At 44.0% G+C, this 21,727-nt stretch overlaps 1 protein-coding gene across 3 annotated transcripts; it reads left to right on the top strand.

Annotated features, from left to right (window-relative positions):
• The first annotated feature begins 1,836 nt into the window (after positions 1–1,836).
• INIP (INTS3 and NABP interacting protein) lies at positions 1,837–18,448 on the top strand. Of its 3 annotated transcripts, XM_084791574.1 has the most exons (5): positions 1,837–2,006; positions 3,598–3,678; positions 11,494–11,596; positions 13,678–13,768; positions 15,077–18,448. In XM_084791574.1, exons 2-5 carry the CDS (start codon positions 3,654–3,656, stop codon positions 15,170–15,172), a joined length of 315 nt encoding a protein of 104 aa, XP_084647700.1. In that variant the 5' UTR covers positions 1,837–2,006; positions 3,598–3,653; the 3' UTR covers positions 15,173–18,448. The 3 variants fall into 3 exon arrangements, with proteins under 3 accessions (XP_084647700.1, XP_084647701.1, XP_084647702.1); XM_084791575.1 differs by lacking the exon at positions 3,598–3,678 and having other exon boundaries at positions 1,839–2,006; XM_084791576.1 differs by lacking the exons at positions 1,837–2,006; positions 3,598–3,678 and adding an exon at positions 8,791–9,280.
• The last annotated feature ends 3,279 nt before the right edge of the window (positions 18,449–21,727 follow it).

Raw genomic sequence — 21,727 nt, 5'->3', positions numbered from 1 at the left:
TTTGAGGTCAATCTGGTCTACAAAGAGAGTCCAGGGCAGCCAAGGCTACAGAGAGAAACCCTGTCTCAAAAAACCAAAACAAAACCAAACAAAAAACATGAAACAACCCTCCCCCCCCCAGAATCACAGACAGACAGGTGTATATCAAGCACATAGCAAGTGGAAAAAACTCAACAGCTTCTTGCTGTGAACTAAAATCCTTGGGCCAGGCATGGGTACATGCCTTTAATCCCAGCACTTGGGAGGTAGAGGCAGGCAGATCTCAGTGAGTTCGATGCCAGCCTGGTCTACAAATCAAGTCCAGAACAGCCAGGGCTATTAAAACAAAGAGAAACCATATCTCAAAAAACCAAAACCAAACCAAAAAAAAATACAACCCCCCCCAAATCCTTGTTATTGAACTTACTGTTTCAGTCGTGAACTCTGTACAACAAAATTGTGCATCATAAAAATTAGCAAACACCAATTATTATTTTAGAAATAAGGTTTTGTGTAGTCAAGAATGACCTCAAAGTTGCTATGTAGCTAAGAAAGACCTTGGACAAAAGATCCTCCTTCCACTAAATTCTCAACACTGGGTATACACTACCATGGCCAGTTTTTTCCCCCAAGACAGGGTCTCTCTGTTTAGCCTTGGTTGTCCTGGACTCACTTTGTAGACCAGGCTAGCCTCGAACTCACAGCGATCTGCCTGCCTCTGCCTCCCGAGTGCTGCGATTAAAGGCGTGAGCCACTATGCCTGGCCCATGACCAGTTTTAGGCGGTGCTAGGTATCAAATTCAGGGCGTCCTGTATGTTAGGCAAGTATCCTACCAACTTACTTACATCTCTAGCGCCCAAACATTCACTCTTAAGAGCACAGGTACAAGTTGTGGAAAGTGACCGATGACCACAGAGCAAGTGATGCACATCAAAGCACGTTTACTTCTCTTTAGTTAGTTTGTTTCCAGATAGGGGTTCTCTGTATAGCCCTCTTGGTCTTGGAACTCACTTTGTAGACTATGCCGCATCAGGTAATTCCCAGTAGCTTTTTGGGTGTGACATTCACTTTCGTTTGCTTGCTTGCTTGCTTGCTTGCTTCTGGGGCAGGGTCTCCCTGTGCAGTCGTGACTATCGCTGTGTAGACCAGGCTGGCCTCAAACTAAGAGAGATCCATCTCTGCCTCCAAAGAGTGTTGGGATTGAAGGTGTGTGCTACTACTCCAGACCGACACTTTCACTTTTAAAATGCATATTATGCATATTAGTAAAAACTGTACCTGTTTAGTGCTCTTCTTGTGTATAATTATTTATTCAGACCGCAAACAACGAAAATATTCCTGGGATGGTTGTGAAAACCAGAAAGCGGTGCCTGGCGGGTGTGGTGGCGCACACCTTTAATCTAATCACAGCACTCGGGAGACAGAGCCAGACGGATCGCTGTGAGTTCTAGCCAGCCTGGTCTATAAAGTGAGTCCGGGACAGCCAAGACTACACAGAGAAACCCTGTCTTGAAAAAAACCAAAACCAAACCAAACCAGAAACTTGAAAGTGTGCTCAAACTCCTTCTGAGGTTCTGCTGAAGTGGATTAGCACCAGGGTCAAGTCCTGACAAACTCTGCAAACCAGGAGGAAAAAAAGGTCAGTTTAGGTGCTAGGGGCCCCGGCTCCTCCTGGCCTATCAGCGTGGGGCCCCGCTCCCCGCCCAGCCCCGCCCCGTCACGCCCCGCCCCGCTCCCAGCAGGAGGGCCTGCATCTCCCGTGAGCCTCCTCGACTGTCATTCTTCGGAAGGGAAACCCTTTCCCACCGATGAAGCGATTAAACTACGAATCAACTGGGGTAAGCGCCCAGGCGGTAGGCGGGATTTCCGCTCCGTGGGCTCTGTCAGTCAGGAGGCGGAAGCTGGTGCCGGCGGGAATGTTGTAGTGCGGCGCATTGCTGTGCTCTCGCTGTGTTCTGCGTGGGCGCGCCCCCCTAACACAGAGGGAACGGGAATAGCGAGGTTTCTCGAGGCTCCTCGCATCCGGGTAAGTAAAACGGACAAGTGACCCCAGGAAAAGTGTGGCCCGATTTGCGGGGCCACGGCACAGCGGCCTCGCGCGGACTAGTGGGCGAAGGCTTCTCACTTCCCGTTTGGTTTCGCCCACCTCGCTCGCGGGCGGACTCCTAGGACGCCCTGTCTCTTTCTCAGGGTGGCCCTGATTGTCCTCACAGTTAGCTCGGCTTCTCTCACGCTGTGCTCCAGCCTCCAGAGACGCGATTCGTATGCACCCGGCATCTGCTCTGACCCCGTGCCTTTGGCTCACAGTTCTTTACTTCCGCAACCCTGTTCGCGCCTTGTTTGTTTGTTTGTTTAAATTTAATTTAATTTAATTTGAAGATAGAGACTGGCTGTGAAGCTCTGGCTGGCCTGTTACTTGGCGGTTCTTCTGCCTCATCCTCCCTAGTGCTGGAATTACCTCTTTGTGCCATTACGTTATTAAAGAGCGCCAACTTGTTTAATTGCTTTTTTTCTCCCCATCCCGTGTCTTGAATGAAACTCAAGGGCCGAGCTTCTCTTGTGATTTCGGCCCGGCCTAATACAAAACTTATTTCTAAACTTAGAAATAAAAAGGCACGGGGTTGGAGAGATGGCCCAGCTGCTGAGAGCACGTGCTGCCCAAGCATTAGGGTCTGTTTTGGAATCCTCGCGAAGCCCGTGTAGCGGTAGCGCCTGGACACCAGAGGCGAGGGAGGCGGAGACTGGAGGATGGTGCAGATGGCTGGCTGCCAGCTTAGCGCCAGGCTCGAGAGACCCTGTTTCAAGGCAACAAGGTGGAGAGTGATAGAGCCAGGCATCCAATGCCCTTTTCTGACCTGCTCACACATGCGCACCACTGGGTATACACCACACACACAAAGAAACCAGGAGCCCGAGTCGGCTTACTAGTTTTGTGACAGACAGCTGACCTCCATAGATACAAAAATGCTCATTAAAAACTTTGTTTGAAACATTTTACACAGTATATGTTGCAGAGTAGATACTTGTTAGATTCTTTCTTTCCTTTTTTATTTTATTTTTTTCCTTTCACCAGTGCAGCAAATGATGGGATATGTTATTTAATGAACGGAGAGGTTTTTTTTAAGAATTCAAAAACAAAACTTAAAAAACCGGGCGTAGTGGCGCATGCCTTTAATCCCAGCACTCGGGAGGCAGAGTCAGGTGGATTTCTGTGAGTTCGATGCCAGCCTGGTCTACAGAGCGAGTCCAGGACAGCCAGGGCTACAAAAGAAACCCTGTGTCGAGGAAAAAAATAAAAGATTTTTTTTTTAAATAGAATTTTATTTTTCTTCCTTGCACTGATCATATGGATACTTTGAACAGGTTGATCTATTTGGTAAATACATCTTAATGATGTAAATTAAAGTAATGCTAAGTGTTGTTATTAACAGCTTCAAATGTTCTTTTAGTAAAGTGCATGAGGAATTTGCAGAGTTAAATTTCTGATTTAAGTCTGCTTTTTACATATCTCTCTGAAGAGACTTAAGAAACCAAACACAGCCCAGCTGTTCTTCACAATTTTGAGACTGTAATTTAAGGCCAGTGCATTTTATGTGTGCACATAAATTTTTTTACAGATGATTGTAAAGTGCTGATCAGTGGCCACTGAATATAATTGAAACAGAATAGGAAGATGGCAACAAATCCTTCAGGACCAGGTAATGCATGCTGGGATTTCTGTTATTGCTAGGAACTTTCTCTCCCATACAATAAATGTATTTGAAGTAGAGAAAATTTAATATAGAACAGTCACTACATCCAGAGTCAAAGGATGAATAGCAAAGTGGAAACCCCCACTTTAAAATCACTTTAACACAGCTACACATTTTTTAAAATATTACTAATCCTGTATTTTAACCTGTTAAGATTAGTGATTCACATCATAAACCTTTCCCCTTTTTCCATTTATTTTTGTATAGTGTGCATCTGTGTATGTGCATGTTTGCATGTGTGGGGTGGGCATGTGTGCATGTGGAGACCGAGGTTGACCTCGGGGACCGCCCTCCATCACTCTTCACCTGAGTCATTGAGGCAGGGTCTCTCAGTCAGATCCAGGGCTCGCTGACAGGGTCACCCCTGCTAGCCAGCCTGCGCTGGGGGTCCGCTTGCCGCCTTCCACAGGTGCCCACACAGCAGGCCTGTGGGCTCTAGGGATCTAAGCTTGGTCCTCACACTTTTGGGAACAAGTACTTAACCACTGAGCCACCTCCCCAGCCTGCATCATCAACTTTGTCCTCCAGCAGCTTCTCCTTGAAGTCAGCGTTACTTCTAAGACTGTGCCTTTATCTTTGTTGCTGTAAACAGCTTCAGTCATTTCACCTGTTAATGCCTTTTTTAAAAATTAATTTGTTTATTCACTTTACATTCCAGTCGTAGCCTTTCCCTCCACCCAGTCTCAGCCCCTCTCCCCCCCCCCTCCCCTGCTCAGAAAAGGGAAGCCCCCCTACCCACCCACCGCACTGTTACTATCTCTTAATGAAATCAAGTTAGGCACATGTTGCTGTTAATTTTTAAAAAATGTTTTGCTCAAGCCAGGAGTAGTGGCGCACACCTTTAATCCCATCACTCTGGAGGCAGAGGTAGGCCTCTGTGAGTTCAAGGCCAGCCTGGTCTACAAAGTGAGTCCAGGACAGCCAAGGCCACACAGAGAAACCCTGTCTCAAAGAACCAAAAAGGGGAGAAAAAAATGCTGAAGAAAATGTATTTTGTTCAAAAAAATTTTCCAGCTTTTTGAGAGCTATGTGTTGAACTTGTGATCTTCCTGCTTCTGCCTCCCAATTGCTAGGATTATAAGTATGTGCCAGATTCAACTTAAAAGTTTATTTACTTATTTATTTATTTATTTAGACATGGTCTTGCTATGCTGTCTTGGCAGCCTGGAACTTATTGAATAGACCAGGCTGGCCTCCAACATAGAGATCTGCCTGCCTCCCTAGTGCTTGGATTAAAAGTATGTCCCACTACACCTGGCTTGTAAAATGTAGTCGTTAGAATGTATTATCACTTTTTAAGTATTTTTATGCATAATACTTGAAGCAGGTCTTTTTCCATATCAGCTCTGAACTGTTTGCCTTTTAGGTATGTTTGACCCATTATCACAGGTAAACGTTATATATATCTTTTAACTTCTTTTTAAAATTAAGTTAGAAAGGTTTAGACTAAAGTAATTTGTATTTGATCCTTAGTACTCCCCACCTCTTGCCAAAACTGAGCCAAAATGAAAACTAAGAAAAATCCGTTTAGGGAAGGAGGAAAAAAATGCTAAAAAGGCACACAGTTTAATCACAATGAAAACGTATTTTAAATTTTCCTGTGCTTTTAATAAACTTTTCTGGTAATTTTTTTTCTCTGCTTTAGAAACAGCTATTGTTAATGCTGCTTTTGGTTGGCTCATAGTCAGGTCTACTATGATGCCACCAAAATCTAAGGAGTAGTTGGATCTGTCATTTGACTTTCAGTACTCTGTTAAGAATTGAAGCCAGGTGGTGGTGACACAGGCCTTTAATCCCAGCACTGGGAGGCAGGCGGGTCTCTGAGCTGGAGGCCAGCCTGGTCTACAGAGTGAGGTCCAGGACAGCCAAGAAACCCTGTCATGAAAAACAAAACAAACAAATAAACAAAATTCTGTGGGTCTTAGCTATGTGTGGTGGCGCACACTTTTAATCCCAGCACTTGGGAGGCAGAGGCAGGTGGATCTTTGTGAGTTCGAGGCCAGCCTGGTCTACAAAGAGAATCTAGGACAGCCAGGGCTACACACAGAAACCCTGTATTGGAGGGGGGGGGGGAGACTTTTATTGATCTCTTGGAGCTGCTGCATTTGGACACCAGCAGAGGGAGTCCATTTCATGTTCTATAAACTTGCAGATTCTCAGTAAATGTTTAAGAAAATTAACATTTATTGATGTTTATTTATTTATTTTGAAACAGGATCTCACCGTGTAGCCCTGGCTGTCCTGGAGCTCACTCTGTAGATCTGGCTGGACTTGGAACTCAGATCTACCTCCCTCTGCCTCTCAAGTGTTGGGATTAAAATTGTATACCACCCCCACCACCTGGCTAACCTAGAACTCTATATTACATCTTCGAACGTTTTGCCTGTGTGTATGTCTGTGCATCACTTTGAGACTGATGTTACAGTTGTGAGCCTCCATGTGGGTGCTGGAAGCCTAACCTGCATCTGCTGAGATAGCAACAGTGCTCTTCATTGCTGAGCCATCTCTGCAGCTCCTCAGGAAAAAATTTAACATTTGTTATTTATGTTACCATGTATAGTAATACTTCTGCACTGTTGATGTGTATAGAAATTAGATGGAGGTTGATTGGCAAGTGCCTCGGATACTCTTAAGTAGTGACTGAATGAAACATGATTTACAAAAAAAAAATCATCTCAATATATGACTTGTCATTATTAGCGCAGGGGCCAGACACCCATTGCGTTCTTGATTATTGGCTGGGTTGGACTGAGAGAGCCTGGAAGAAGGTGAAGCACACTGGGTGGATCTGTGAAGGTATTTTAGAGGCACTTAAATCATAAGGAACCCAACTAATCAAGGACTTATTCAGCTGATGGATTCAGAACTTAGAAAGACTGCTGCTAGGAGGTGCTGGGACTGAAAGGATGGGATGTAATTGGAGGAGGTGGGTTTTGGAATTCGGGGAGGGCTTGAACGTCTCAGCCCTGTTTTGTCTGCTTTCTAGCTGCCATGAAAGAAACCTCCTCTGCCATATCCACTTGCCACCATGAAATTATGTCTTACCTCAAGCCCAAAACAGTCGATCCACACAGCCATGAGCAAACCCTCTGAAATAATGGGCTAAAATAAATCATTTATATTTTTGTTTTCTCACATCATCTTCCTTCTTGTTCTTCTTCCTCTTCCTTCTCCTCCCCCTCCTCCTCTTCCTCCTCCTCTCTTCCTTCTCCTCCTTTTCTCTTTGTTTCTCTGTGTAGCCCTGGCTGGTCTGGACACCCTCTGTAGACCAGGTTGTCCTCCAACTCACAGAGACCCAATTTCCTCTGCCTCCTGAGATTAAAGGTATGTGCTACCATGCCTGGTTTCCTCTTTTTTTAAAAAAATGTTTTAAAATTTAGGGCCTGGAGAGATGGCTCAGTGGCTAAGAGTAGTGGCTGCTTTTTCAGAAGACCTGGTTGAGTTCCCAGTACCAATGTGGCAGCTCATAATGGTCTATAATTTCAGTTTCAGGGGATTCGATGCCCTCATATGGCTTCCTCAGGCAGTGGGCACACATGTAGTGCGTAGATATACATGCAGGCAAAACACCCATACACATAATACCTTTAAAAAAATTGATTGGTATTTGTGTGCTTGTGCTATACATGTGTGTAGAAGTCAGGAGACAACTTACAGGAATTGGTTCTCTCCTTCCACCATATCTGACCTGGGATCAACCTCGGGTGTCAGGTTTGTCAGTAAGCCTCAAAAAAAGAAAGAAAAAACAAAAAACAAAAAAACTTAACCCTCTTTCAGATCTAGCAGCCTTTTTTTTTTTCCTTGAGACAGGGTTTCTCTGTGTAGCCATGGCTGTCCTGGACTCTCTTTGTAGACCAGGCTGGCCTTGAACTCACAGCGATCCACCTGCCTCTGCCTCCGAAGTGCAAGGATTAAAGATGTGCACCATCACACCCGGCAAGATCTAGCAGTCTTCCATAGGATAGTAGTAGTCAGAATTTCTAAATTTGATAAGCTTTTGGCAGTCACTGGAGCCTTACTTTTCATAATGCAGGGAGTGCTGAACATCTGTTAGGTTCTCAATAATTACAGGATTCATAAGTTGATAAATTGTAATATCTTGAGAATTGTACCTGTTTTGGAGAAATTTGACATGCAGAGGCAGACCATCACACTGGATTTGGCTAAGGTACCATTTTCTGTATCCTTTTTATGTTTGTTTTTAGGTTGTTTACATGCGACATGGTTATGTATAGGCAGGTGCGCCCTGGTGTACATGTGGAAGTCAGGAGGCAGCTTTATACAATCTGTTCTCTCCTTCCGCCTCTATGTGGGGCCCAGTGTTGAACCCAGGCTGCCCAGCCTGTGTGCAAGTACCTTTCCTATTGAAACACCTACTCTGCCTCCCTATTTTATACCTTGGATGGTGTCTCAGTTCTTCCTTATTGGTAAATGTGGCAGCCAGATAAGTCCAGCTTGATTTCAGAAGAGCCTGAGTAATATGCATGGGAGGACTGGAGACCCTCATTCAGTTTCCTCAGAATAGTGGTAACTGGAAGACCTGGAGCTCGGATGGGTACCGCTGACTTGGAGCCACTCTGCATGCTCTCTTCTGATTTTAGGGCTCTGTATAGGAATGGATTGGCATAGCTCCTGGGTGGGGTCCTGTTTGAGCCCTGCTTACTTCCGAGTTTTAGCAGAGGGAACAAGGGTATCCTTCAGGCTTGTGTTTTAAAGTGCAACATCTTCTTAAGCATTACTGTGTTCTAGTGATGAACATGAAAATTCTCTTAAACTTTTGGTATTTGTACCTTTTTTTCCTTTATTTTTATGTTTTCGCTTTCACCAAACAGTGTTTCTCTTTGTAGCCCAGGCTGGCCTTGGGCCCCCTAGAGTGATGGCATTATAGGATTGTTCCACCATGCCTGGCTTGTATTTGAACCTTTTACGGAGTATAGGTACAGGGCTGGAAAAGTACTGTTTTGTATAGGTTTGGGGTTGGTTTTTTTGTTTTTTGTTTTTTCTGTTTGTTTTTGTGGGGATGGGGGTGGGGGCTTCTCTGTGTAGCTTTGGCTGTCCTGGTACTCACTTGTATGAAGACCAGGATGCCTTTGAACTCACAGAGATCCATCTACCTCTGCCACCTGAGTGCTAGGATTAAAGCTGTGTGTCCCCACTAGCTTGGCAAGGTTTTGTTTTTGTTTTTATGTTTAAAACTTATTTTAATTTTATCTGTAATGGTGTTTTGCCTGAATGTATGTCTGTGAGGGTGTTGGATCCCCTGGGATTTGGAGTTACAGACAATTGTGAGCTGCCATGTAGGTAGTGGGAATTGAACCTAGGTCTTGAGCCATCTCTCCAGCATCTAAAAGCCCTGTTTTCAAAGCAGTATAATAGTTGTTATTAAGAAGTAGATTATTGGGGCCAGAGAGGTGAATCAGCAGTTAAGAGCACTTACTTCTCTTCCAGAGACCAGAACTCAGTTCCTAGGACCCACGTTGGGTATAGGAATGCCTGTAATCCTATTATTTCAGTTCCAGAGAATCCAGTGCCCTGTTCTGGCCTCCAGGTACACTGGCATGCATGTACACACACACACACACACACACACACACACACACACTTTTTTTTTCATGCACATACTTTTAAAAAACAGTTTTCTTTAAGGCAGTGGTTCTCAACCTGTTGGTTGCAATCCCTTTGTAGGGGTCAAAAAAAAAAAAAGGCCCTCAGGAGTCACATCAGATATCCAGAAAATCAGATGTTTACTTTATGATTCATAACCGTAGCGAAATTATAGTATGAAGTAGCGGTGATAATAACTTTACGGTTGGGGGTTTACCGTAAATGAGAAACTGTAGTAAAGGTTCACGTTTGCAACATTAGGAAAGTTGAGAACTACTGCTTTAAGGGACGCTCTGGTTTTTATTTTTGTTTTGTTTGTTTGTTTGGTTTTGGTTTTCTGAGACAGTGTTTCTCTGTGTAGCCCTGGCTGTCCTGGACTCGCTTTGTAGACCAGGCTGGCCTCGAACTCACAGAGATCTGCCCGCCTCTGCCTCCCAAGTGCTGGCATTAAAGGTGTGCGCCACCAACCCCCCGGCGGAAGCTCTATTTTTAAAAAGAGAGAAATAAGCCAGGGGGTGGTGGCGCACGCCTTTAATGCCAGCACTGGAGGTGGGGGAAGGGGGCATGCCTGGAATCCCAGCACTCAGGGTGGATTGATTTCTGAGTTTGAGGCTAGCCTGGTTTACAAAGCAAGTCCAGGACAGCCAAGGATACACGGAGAAACTCTGTCTCAAGAGAGGAAAAAAAGTGACTGTGACTATCATCTCTTTTGTCCTAGATGTTCGTAGAGAACTGGTTACTTGAGAATTTTTAGTGACATAGGAAAACATGGGAGTAAAGGGAGTAAAATGAGTATTAAAATGAGAATATGTAATTGCGAATGAAATAAAACTATCATTCAAAAATGAAAATATTTTAGCATACTGTTTCTAAGAAAATTGTATTCGACAGAGATGAGGATATTACATAGTTCCTACTATATCTGAGATAATACATTAAATAATCCTTGTGCCTCTGAGAGTTAACACAGGCACTTACATTATAGCATGAGATCATAGGTATTGAAGAAAAATCTCACATAGTGAGTATAACCTTTTAAGTAGTTTATCTTTGAGTTTGTATGAATTCTGATGATGAGAGAAAATGAGAGATGGTTACATCATATAACCAGACAGGCTACCTAGTTTGCCTTACATTTTAGGTTTGAAGTAAGCAACTAGTACTTAAATAGTACTTGTGGGCTTTTATATAGTTTCATAATGTAAATATTTTGCTCAAAACTCATACTTGAATATTAGATTATGTTGTTTGGTTTTTAGATTACATGAGGTCTATTAAGTAAACATGAGGAGAGAAGGAAAGAGAGCTTGCTGTTTGTTTTTGAGACAAGAGTCTCAGCCAACTGTAGACTTGGTGTTAGGAAATGAACCCTGGTTCCCTGGAAAGCAGCCATTATTCTTTTTTTTTTTTTTAAAGATTTATTTATTTATTTATTTATTTATTATGTATACAGTGCTCTGCCTGCATGTACACCTGCATGACAGAAGAGGGCATCAGATCACATTGTAAATGGTTGTGAGCCACCATATGGTTGTTAGGAATTGAACTCAGGACCTTCAGAAGAACAGTCAGGAGCCATCTCTCCAGCCTGCAGCCAGTGTTCTTAACTGCTGAGCCATCTCAGCATTCCCCTACCCATACCCCTTTTCTTTTAGTGTCAAACTAGCCCTGGTTGGTCTGGAATTCACAGAAATCCTCCTGCCTCTGCTTCCTGAGAACATTAGGATTAAAGTATATGCTGCCATTGCTGGGTTTTCTTTCTTTTTTAATTATTTTTATTTTATGAACATTAATGTTTTGCCTGCATGTATGTCTCTGTGAAGGTGTCAGATCTTGGAGTTACAGACAGTTGTAAGGTGCCATGTGTGGGGGTGCTGTGAGTCCAGGACAGCCAAGGCCACACAGAGAAACTCTGTCTCAAAAAACAAACAAAAAAGAGATAGGGTCTCATGTAGCCCAGGCTCACCTTGAAGTCCAACTCTCAAGTGCAGAGACTAGAGAGAACGGCCCGCCACATCTGACACTGGGTTATGCTTGGGAGAAAGACCTTACTTGTGGATTTGGGGCCGTGTTGGAGAATAGGAAGTTTGCTTTCTGGTTTCTACACGGCCTGGGTTTGAAATGCTTCTTATTCCCTTCCCTTCTTTTCTTCTTTAGGTTTCCAAAATAAAAATAGAGTTGCGATTTTGGCTGAACTGGACAAAGAGAAAAGAAAATTACTTATGCAGAACCAATCTTCAACAAGTCACCCTGGAGCTAGGTATTAACTGTTCTTTGGAGGTGCTGTTACTAATCACACGTATAGGGAGAGCCCTGCCTTGCAGTCTTCGGGGGTCTCGTTCTACTGTTAGAAGTAGGTCTGAACTTTCAGCTTCCCTTACCACATTCCTAATTGTGTCCATAGTCCGCTCAGTCCCGTTACGTCCCATGCGGCCCATTTCACCACAGCTGCTGCTGTCTGAGGTTTGTTCGGCATATCCACACAGCCCCAGTGCTCATCACCGAGCCAACTTTCTAGTAGCTGCTGTAGAATCATGAACAGCCGGTGGCGCACGCCATTAGTCCCAGCCCTCGGGAGGCAGAGGCGGGCGGATCAATGTGAGTTCGAGGCCAGCCTGGTCTACACAGCGAGTCCAGGACAGCCAGGGCTACACAGAGAAACCCTGTCTCGAAAAACCAACCAACCAACAAACAGAATCGTGTGAAGAAGCAACTGCCAGTTCTTTAAAATTGACAGTTGTTCAGCCTGTGTGGAACATGGTTTTCATACGTTTACTTATCATAAGGACAGTGAGGTATGGTTCCCGTTGATGAGCACTGTGCTGCTGTTGGTTAGCAGTGCTTTAAAACGTTAGCGTCCGCTGTGCTGCTGCATGCCTCTAGTCCTGGCACTCAGGTAGGCAGAGGCCAGCCGTGTCTACAGAATGAGTTCCAGCACAGCCAAGGGTACTCAGAAACTCTGTCTCACAAAACAAGACAGAACAAAAATCCAGAAGAGTAAGCTAATAATATTAATAAGAATGGTGATAGACTGAGGTACTTCAAATATAGTTAAAAGCAGGGCACTATAAATTATGAAATCTATGTGATAGACTACTTGAAAGCCCATACAAATAACATAGGCTTTCTTCATATATTAATTATAGATAATGGGAAGAGGAGGGGAAGTGCTTTTAAGTTTTTTGTTTGTTGGGTTTGGGTTTCTTTTTGTTGTTGTGGTTTCTACATGCCTTGCGTGTATGTGTATGTCTGCGTGATCCCCTGGAACTGGAGTTAGACAGTTGTGAGCCGCCATGTGGGTGCTAGGAATTGGACCCGGGTCCTCTGGAGGAGCAGACACTGTCCTCAACCACTAAGCTTCTCTCTCGCCATAAATTTTTATTTATTAAGTTTTATGAGATATGGTTTGTTGTGTACTCTTGGCTGGCTTGGAACTCAAGATTCTCCTGTGTCCACCGCTGAAATGCCGATACTCTATGAGTGCAGCACCGTGTTCAGCTTAGAAATTGTTTATTCCTACAAAGAATACACAGGGCTTGAGAGATGGCTCAGTGGACGAGAGGGCTCTTGCCTCCAAGCCTGTCAACCTGAGTTCAATCCCCAGGACTCACAGGAGATAAAGAGCTGATCTCCAGATGTGTCTGACAGACACCAAATAAACTGAAAAAAACTTTTTAAGTGCATACATAATAAAAACTGTATGATTCATTGGAAGTCCAAAAGGTGTAGGGATTAGCTCAGTGGTTTGGTGTACTTGAAACCTGGGGTGTGATTTCTAGTATACACAAAAAAACCCTAACACATCAGATGCTGTCTCTTCAGATTTAGTACAGCATGGTGATTAGTTAATAATTATGTACCTGAAAATTATTGAGATCTGTGTCCATAATAAAAGTATTAGCACTGGATAGCTTATTCAGCTTCATTTAATAATTTTATGTATATTAAAACATTATAGACCATAAATATATACAATTAAAAATATTTTACTTATTTATGGCATATAAGTGCTCTATTTGCATGTACACCTGTATGCCAGAAGAGGATATTACATCACATTATAGGTGGTTGTGAGCCACCAAGTGGTAGGCGGGAATTGAACTCAGGACCTCTGGAAGAGCAGACAGTGCTCTTAACCGCTGAGCCATTTCTCCGCTGAGCCATTTCTCCAGCCCCGATATGTATAATTTTTATGTGTTGGCTTTACCTCAGTTTTTAAAAAGTAGCTTACTATAATAAAAATGTGCCAATATAATACATCTCCTTGTACTTTTTTTTTTTTTTTAAGGTAAGGATATATCTCTTTGTTTGATAGCTAAGTAACCAAGATTTCCATTTTAGCATCTCCCTCTCCAGACCCTCTCTTAATAAGGACTTCCGGGACCATGCTGAGCAGCAGCACATTGCAGCCCAGCAGAAGGCAGCTTTGCAGGTGAGCAAAGGGACCTGGCAGTCTGGTTTCATTGGAGAGTTCCAAGTTCCAGAAGCCAGCTCGTACTGTCTGTATCTCAGGGGAGCAATATCAAGGAACTGGTTCCACACATCATTGCAGCGGTTTGCTGATGTTCACATATGCCCAGAGGGATTGAAGGACCAGGACAGTAGTAATGAAAGTACTCATGATTGATTCTCTGCTGTGCTTTGCCAAGGGGTTTCTTATTCACAAAAATATTTGCACAGAATGCTCTAGAAAATTGAACTAGCTAGTTTAATAATACCATATATATCTTCAAATTCGTCACACCATTACTCTGCTGAGTGTCTTACTGGTTTACTCTTTGGGTGTTTTCATAATGGTCTGCACTGCTTGCATGGAAAATATAGAAAGGCGCCTACTGTGAGACTATAAATGCGATGGTCCAGCTTGGAGACGTTATTCTTCAAAGCGATAGCTTCAGCAGTACATTCATCTTAGGTAGCTGACGATGCCCAGGGGCCTAGGGCTAAACATCTTTCTTTTTTAGGTAGGTTATCTATATAAGCCTGCAATACCAGCACTTCAGGGGTGCATATGGGAGGGTCTTGAGTTCCAGGCCAGCCTAGGCTACGTAGAAAAACCCAGTGCACGCTTCTAACACTTGGGAGGCAGAGGCAGGCAGGTCGCTGTGAGTTCGAGGTCAGTGTGATCTTCAAAGTGAGTCCAGGACAGCCAAGGCTACACAGAGAAACCTTGTCTTGAAAAACAAAACAAACAAACAAATAAAAATTTGAGAGGTATAGTGTAATTATCTTTGCTTTTAAGCAGAATTCCAGAATTGGAAAGGACATCATAAAGACATCTCACTTGAAATTACTAAAAACAGCCCTTTTTAAAAATTTTTAGCAAGAGGGAAATTACTGGTAGTTTTTAAAGTAGTTATATCCCAACGTTGTCTCCTTGTTGGTGGATTTTAATCATAGTGGTCACTGTTCTCCCTTCTGAGGCTGCTCCTCTGTCTCGGGCTCCTTGTCTGCTCCTTGTCTGCCACTTTTTCTCACTCCAAAGAAGGAAGCAGTCCTGTCTGCTGATGGAAGAGCCCCGCAGAGATAGGAAGGCGCTAAAAGGGTGCCCGACGCAGTATGTTAGTGTGAATTGTGTTACTCCATCTGTGTAAAGAAAGCATTAGCAGTAATGCTTTTTTACAAATAAATTAGACCTTAGGAATTCAGAAAGGATAAGGAATTGTAATACCTTGGTTGAAAAATTGTGAGTCTTAATAGCTTAACTGTTTCTGGGTTTTGTTCTGTTGCTCTTTCTCAGCACGCGCACGCACACTCGTCTGGGTACTTCATCACCCAGGACTCTGCGTTTGGGAACCTTATTCTCCCCGTTTTACCTCGCCTTGACCCAGAATGAAGAAAGTGTCTGTGCTAAAGAGACCCTGTGATACCAAATGGCAAAGCTCTCACTCAGCTCTGTGCAAACTCTGACTTTCGGAATCTTGGGGAACTTAGTTTTTGTTTCTTTAAAGGAAAGACTAAGCGAGAGTGAAAACAGAAGCAGCGGGATGCTGAGAACTTTGGAAGTGGCATGGCCACAGGACTTGGTCGTGCTGGCCTTGACTAACGTCTTTGTATTGCCATTTGACTTATCGCTCTGGGACTCAGAATTGCTCAGTGTTGTAACATCTGCACCACCTTCAACACGCTGGACTGAATGTATCATGCATGAAGCTCGGGGTCTGACCCCAGCACTGCACGAACAAGCTCTGACGGCACACGCCTGGAATCTCAGCTCGAGAGACACAGACAGAAGATCAGAAGTTCAAAGCCATCCTTGCCTAGGTAGTGATTTTGAGACCAGTCTGAGGTCTGTGAGACTGCGCCTCAAAAAAAACAAAGAAACCCAAAAAACGAACAAATGAGCCATTAATAGCCCTAACTTAGAGAAAAGAAGATGCTTTTTAAAATGTGAATGATAGGTGTACATGCTTATTTGTGGTTTGTTGTGTTAAGAAACAACATATCCAGAAATACGCTCTAAACTAAGAACTCATTCTTCTACTCTGAATTTTAAAAGAAAACTCCAAGTAAAACTAAATTATCAGCTAATCTTAAATCTTTTTCAAATAAATGCTACTACAAATGATGTGACTAAATACTGTTATGAAAAACAGCTTAAGTAATATGGTGGTTTTAAATGTATGTGCATTCTCACTTCATGTAAATAGTGTGCTCGAGTGGCTTTATTTTCTATTTGTATCTCACTGAAAACCTAAAATTAGGCTGGGCATGGTGGTGCAAGCTTTAATCCCAGCTCTTGGGAGGCAGAGGCAGGCAGATCTCTGTGAGTTTGAGGCCACCCTTGTCTACAAAGTGAGTCCAGGACAGCCAGAGAAACCCTGTCTCGAAAAAAGAAAAGGGGGGGGGGGGGAGAGAAAGAAAGAAAGAAAGAAAGAAAAGAAAACCTAAAATTAGGCAAATTAAGTCTTTTAAGTTATTTTAAATTAAAAAAAAAAGAAAAGAAAAAAAAAGAGACTTAGGTTAAGCAAGTTGCTTAACAGGGCCAAACTTTACCAAGAACTGAGGGGCTTATTTAAATCATGCGTCCTGCTGCTCTCCTGTAGAATTAGCCTTTGATTAAGGGGTGAGAAGCATGGGTTAGAAAGTTCTATAACACATCTTGCGCAGAAGTGTCAGGATCAAAGCTTTTTTGTTTTGTTTTTCAAGACAGGGTTTTTCCGTGTTAGCCTTGGCTGTCCTGAACTCGCTTTGTAGAACAGGCTGGCCTTGAACTCACAGTGATCCACCATGCCTGGCCCTCAAAACAGTATTTTATAAGGGGGTTATTTTGTAAGGATCTTGGCATTTTCTGTTCTAAGGATGAACCTAAGGGGGTTTTTAAAGCAATGGATGTGTTGTAATTGAGAAGCTAAAACCCCAATCCACATAACCGCATGTAGCTAACTGTCTTATAGTTCTGTCCTCTCTGGTATTGGGGGAGTTTAGACAACATTTTTGTTGGGTTAATATTTAGTTACAGTTTCAGTCCCTTCTGATAGTTTCCTGTAGGTGTTTTCACCAGCCACATAGCACCATCCTGCTCAAAGTAAGCAATAGTGAGCAGGAGTTCCAGAAGAGGCTGTGCCACTTAGGGACTCAGCTGATTTCTCCACTTGAGTAAGATGGAACTATCCCAGTTATAACAGTGCTTCCCCTTGCAGGGTGGCACCTGTGTCTGCTGCTGACCAGGGCACTCTTGGCTCCTAGCCTCCAAAAGCCCTTCCAGTGTCAACTCTGGCCTCCTAGTAGTCTTCATTTTCTTGAATTTCACTAGTTTCTCTTTTGTGTGATCCCTGTCGTACTCACATGATTTTAAATCTACCTACTGATGCTAGGAACTTAAGACATGTATATATTTTTCTTACTGTTGAAGCCTTTGCCTACTGTGTGACTTTGTAATCTAAATGCCTATTTTCCTTTCCTGTGTCTGAGATAAGATACCCCGATGGAAACAATTTAAGGGAGAAAGAGCTAATCTTGACTCATAGTTCAGGACACACGCCATCATTGTAGGGAAGATCAAGGCAGCTGGAGCTTGAAGCAGGTGGTCACATTTCATCCTCAGTCAAGAAACAAAGAACAAAAAATGGATGCTGATGCTCTCTCTCTCTCTCTTTATACAAGCCAGGGAGTGGTGCCACTCAGTAGTGGGTGAATTTTCTACCTCAGTTAATACTATCAGGGCAATTCCACAAGGCATGCCCTGAGGCTTTTCTCTAGCTGATTCTAGATTCAGTCATGCTGACAACGTCATTCTACTAAGTAGGAGGACTTTCCACTAGTTCTCTGCTTTGTGTAACATGCTCCTTTCTTAATACTGACTCTGGCGAGTACTGTATTTGAGGGACAGAAAGATCACAAAGACCTACATTGGGGGTGACATTGTTGAGGATCCTGCTCTGGCATTCAAGTAGTCACATAGCAAGCAGTTACGGCACAAGAGAGGCCTCTTGGCATATACTGCAGTCTGGAGAGAGTTAGAAATATGTAGGGATAGAACTGGCAGGGAGTGCCAGACAGGCCAGAATTGCAGTCAAGCCCAGTGTGGTGCTTCATGCCTGTAATCCTAGCTCTCAGATGAGGCACAAGAATCACTACTAGTTCAAGGCCAGCCTAGGCTACAGAGTGAGTACCTATACCCCTCTCCCAACCCTCTCCCCCCAAAATATGAAAAAGTTTCAGGGATGAAACTGCAGTGTTAAAGATAGGATTGGACTCAGTTGAAGCCTTGAGGTAAAATTCCAGTGTAGTTTCTCAGGCATCATGGATAAATAAATTTAGGTTAATCACTCAACCTTTCTGCATGCCATTCCATCTACAAAATAGGAAGAGTATCAAGCAGTGGTGGCACACACCTTTAATCCCAGCACTCAGGGGGCAGAGGCAGGCAGGTCTCTGAGTTTGAGGCCCCCTGGTCTACAGAGCTAATTCCAGGGCAGCCAGGCCTACACAGAGAAATCCTGTCTCAAAAACAAACAATTGGAACAGCACACAACCGACTATTGTCTCATACTTATTTAGGCCAGTATTTTTTTTTAACAGTACAAGACATCCTGTTTATTAGTTGAGAAGGCAGTTTAGTGGTTTAATGCATTGTATCAGCCTCAAATAAAAAGAAAAATAAAACTACTGCATGTGTTTAATAGGTGCTTTAGTTTCACGAATGTTTTGCAACTATAATGTCTATTTAGTTTACATTTTGTTCTAGCATATACGTCTTCAAGGGTAAGGCTTGGATTTTGTTCCTCTGGTCCTACTCTTCAGTAATGCGCTCCACCTAGTATAATACCTGGTATATTGGGGGTATTTATACCTACTTGTTGAAGGAGTGAATGTAAGAATGCATGCCATACCCAACCTTGGTTGCAACATAAAAAATTTCCCTGTCTTCTTTTTGAAATAGGGTCTCCCACAGGACCTGGCCTCTTGATTTTGCTAGGCTGCAAGTCCCACGGATGATCCTCATCACTACTGGGATTACAGGCATGTCAGGCGTGTGGGTGCTGGAGGTTGAACTGAGGTCCACATTGCTCGTAGTTTACAATCTGAGCCATCTCCCAAGCTCCCAAATAGGTAGTTTTGCATGTGTATGTGGTTTTTTTTTTTCCTCTCTCTTTTTTTTAAATGGGGACACCAAACAATTGAGATGACAGTACTTTTTAGGATGCTGGAATAAAACTGTAGTGGCTCAGTGGTTTTAAAGGTAGGTATGGTTGTTTTTCCTTCCATGCTTGAATCTGAACTATTTCATCAAATCATCTCAATTCTTTGCTTTTGCAGGAGAAAGTCAGCCTTATATGAGGTCAAAACATAGTTAGGCAAGGGCTTTGGCAAGCTACGGGTCTGAGAACAGAGGAGGAACAGAATGGGAGTGGCTCACTGGATTCAGCCCCCTCCAACAGATTCTCCCCGCGAGCACCAGGCCTCCTGCAGCAACGCTAGAGTCAACCAGCAGTTCTGAAGTACCTCCTATCCAGGGCAGTGCGTGGCGGCTGCTGCACACTCACTACGTACCTTTGGTTTTTTTCTTTTTCTTTCTTTCTTTCTTTCTTTTTTTTTTTTTTTAAGATTTATTTATTTGCTGGGTGTGGTAGCTCACACCTTTAATTCCAGCACTTGGGAGGCTGTGAGGCCAGCCTGGTCTACAAAGTGAGTCCAGGACAGCCAAGGCTAACGCAGAGAGACTGTCTCGAAAAACAAAAAACAAACAAATAAAAAAAAGCTTTATTTATTATATATACAGTGTTCTGCAGGCAGAAGAGGGCACCAGATCTCATAGATGGTTGTGAGCCACCATGTGGTTGCTGGGAATTGAACTCAGGACCTTTGGAAGAACGGAACTGGCAGTGCTCGTAACCTCTGAGCCATCTCTCCAGCTTCCTTCCTTCTTTCTTTCTTTTTCTTTGGGGGGGGGGTAAGTAAGTAAGAAATGAACATGGACCCCCAGGAGGGGAGAACAGTCACGTACTAATGTCAGGCGAGAGTGAACATGGCGGGAATGTGTATTAGTGTGGCGAGAAAACTGAGGGCATGAGCAGGAAAGGACACGCGAAGGCTTTCTCACAGAGCAGCAGTTGAACTGAACTTACAAGCTGGAATGGTCTGAGACAGGAAAAACAACATTCAAAGCAAAGGCAGTGTCTCCCTGGAGGCAGGACGACGTCAGGTGTAGGGCTCACCATGGACGAACAAAGTGGAGAATGGATGTGTATAACGTATTTCAGAAGGTGACTCTTAGGTGGACGGGGAAGCTAGCTCATTGGGAGAGCTTAGTATACATGGGATCCTAAATTCAGTCCCCAGCAGTGGTACGTACAAAATGAACCCGAGTCTGGGATAGAGTCCCCACTTAGTACAAAGCTGGGAGTCACTGGACATTTAGGGGCAGAGCCTGGTATAGAGATGAATACGCTTGGCCCGCATTGGCGCTTAGAAAAGGGGAACTGGGAGACACCCAAGAACATGGCTAGTTCTGCTCACCTCTACGCCATTGATCTCTGCCGTCTTTTCCGTTTCAATTTGGACCCCTTTGCTCTCCTCCCTAATCTACCTGTATTCTCTGCTGGTTTCTTTAGCTCTGTCTCCAAGAACTGTTTAAGGAAAAGGCCAGGTATCATCAGACGGCATTAATTAACCGTTACACGGCTCTTCCTCCTATCCTGTTCTTCCTCACAGTCATTTTCTTGTATGGGAGCCAGCCCAGCCACCTCGGCAGAAGTGGGCCTTACATGCCTCACAATCCAGCGCAATTCCCCATTGCAGAGTACCAGTTCGGTAAGTCCCTCCTGTTACGTAAGTGCTGCCTGAGCTGGTCCACGCATTTCCAGAACACAGAACTGGTTCAGATAAGACCTGGGAGAGTCGGCTGGGGTTTTAGAAAAGTTGCGTTCTCATCTTTCTGAGAAAAGTTCCAAAAGGGATGCTCTTCAGATGGCAGCCAGGTGGCCATGAGTGGAGCCAAACTTAGGAATAAAGACACCACCCTAAATGGCAGAGCAGAGAGGTCAACCCCATCGGTGACATTCAGTCTGTGACTAACATTACTTAGTTAAATAACCCCAAGATGCTGCTAGCTACCCTTCTGAAATGTCCAATTTGGCATGTGATAAACTCTCACTAAGTTGGACTTGGGTAGAGTTAGTTCAAGGAGTATTACTTTGCTGTCATCTCAGGCACATGGGGTAGGCAGTTTCTCTTTCTGACCACATACTGCGGCGTCAGCACACACTACTATGCTATCTTTGGTAGCCACGGAACTTGATAACTGATTCCTATGTCTCTTGCAGCTCAGCCTCCCCAGTACCTGCTGACCTCCCTTGACACGCCCTTTCCTGACAATTTCTCCACTGTGATGTGTGAAACCTTTGGTTCAATCACAAAAATCCATATATGCAACACAACTCTCACCCAGTGCTCCTGCCACCTGCATTCTTACATGTACTCCTCTCTGGAGATAGCAAACGTTTTAGACCTCTCAAGAGGACACAGTTCAGGAGTCTATCCTGACTGTGAGTTCAGTTAGTCCCTGGCTCACAGTTGCCACTACAGGGATGTAGAATGCGCAGGATACTCAGTTTGAATCCCATAACTTTTTAAGGATGGCCCCATGCACACCAGCGCCACTGTCAAGTGCTGTGTTTCTTTACATCTGGAAGATGCTTGACTGCTGCTTCCTAGGCCTGAGAGTACTGTTGCTGTCCTGGAGCCGTCAACAGCCCATGGCCACTGACGTCTGGCCCAGGGGATACCATAGCCTCCAGATCCTTGACTTCTTTCCAAAGGCTGCCCTGGGAGGAGATGCAAGCTGGAAATGCGCGTCCCATCATGCCCCTCGCCTGTGTCCTGTTGTGGGGCCGCACACTGAGGTTGTGGTTACCACCTTCCCTTCCTGGTGTCCTTACAGAGCCAC

The sequence above is a fragment of the Acomys minous genome, assembly GCF_964271855.1.
Source record: "Acomys minous genome assembly, chromosome: 1".
In the NCBI taxonomy this organism is placed as follows: domain Eukaryota; kingdom Metazoa; phylum Chordata; class Mammalia; order Rodentia; family Muridae; genus Acomys; species Acomys minous.
The sequence above is the reverse complement of the archived record's forward strand: the minus strand, read 5'-3'. Positions and strand labels throughout refer to the sequence as shown.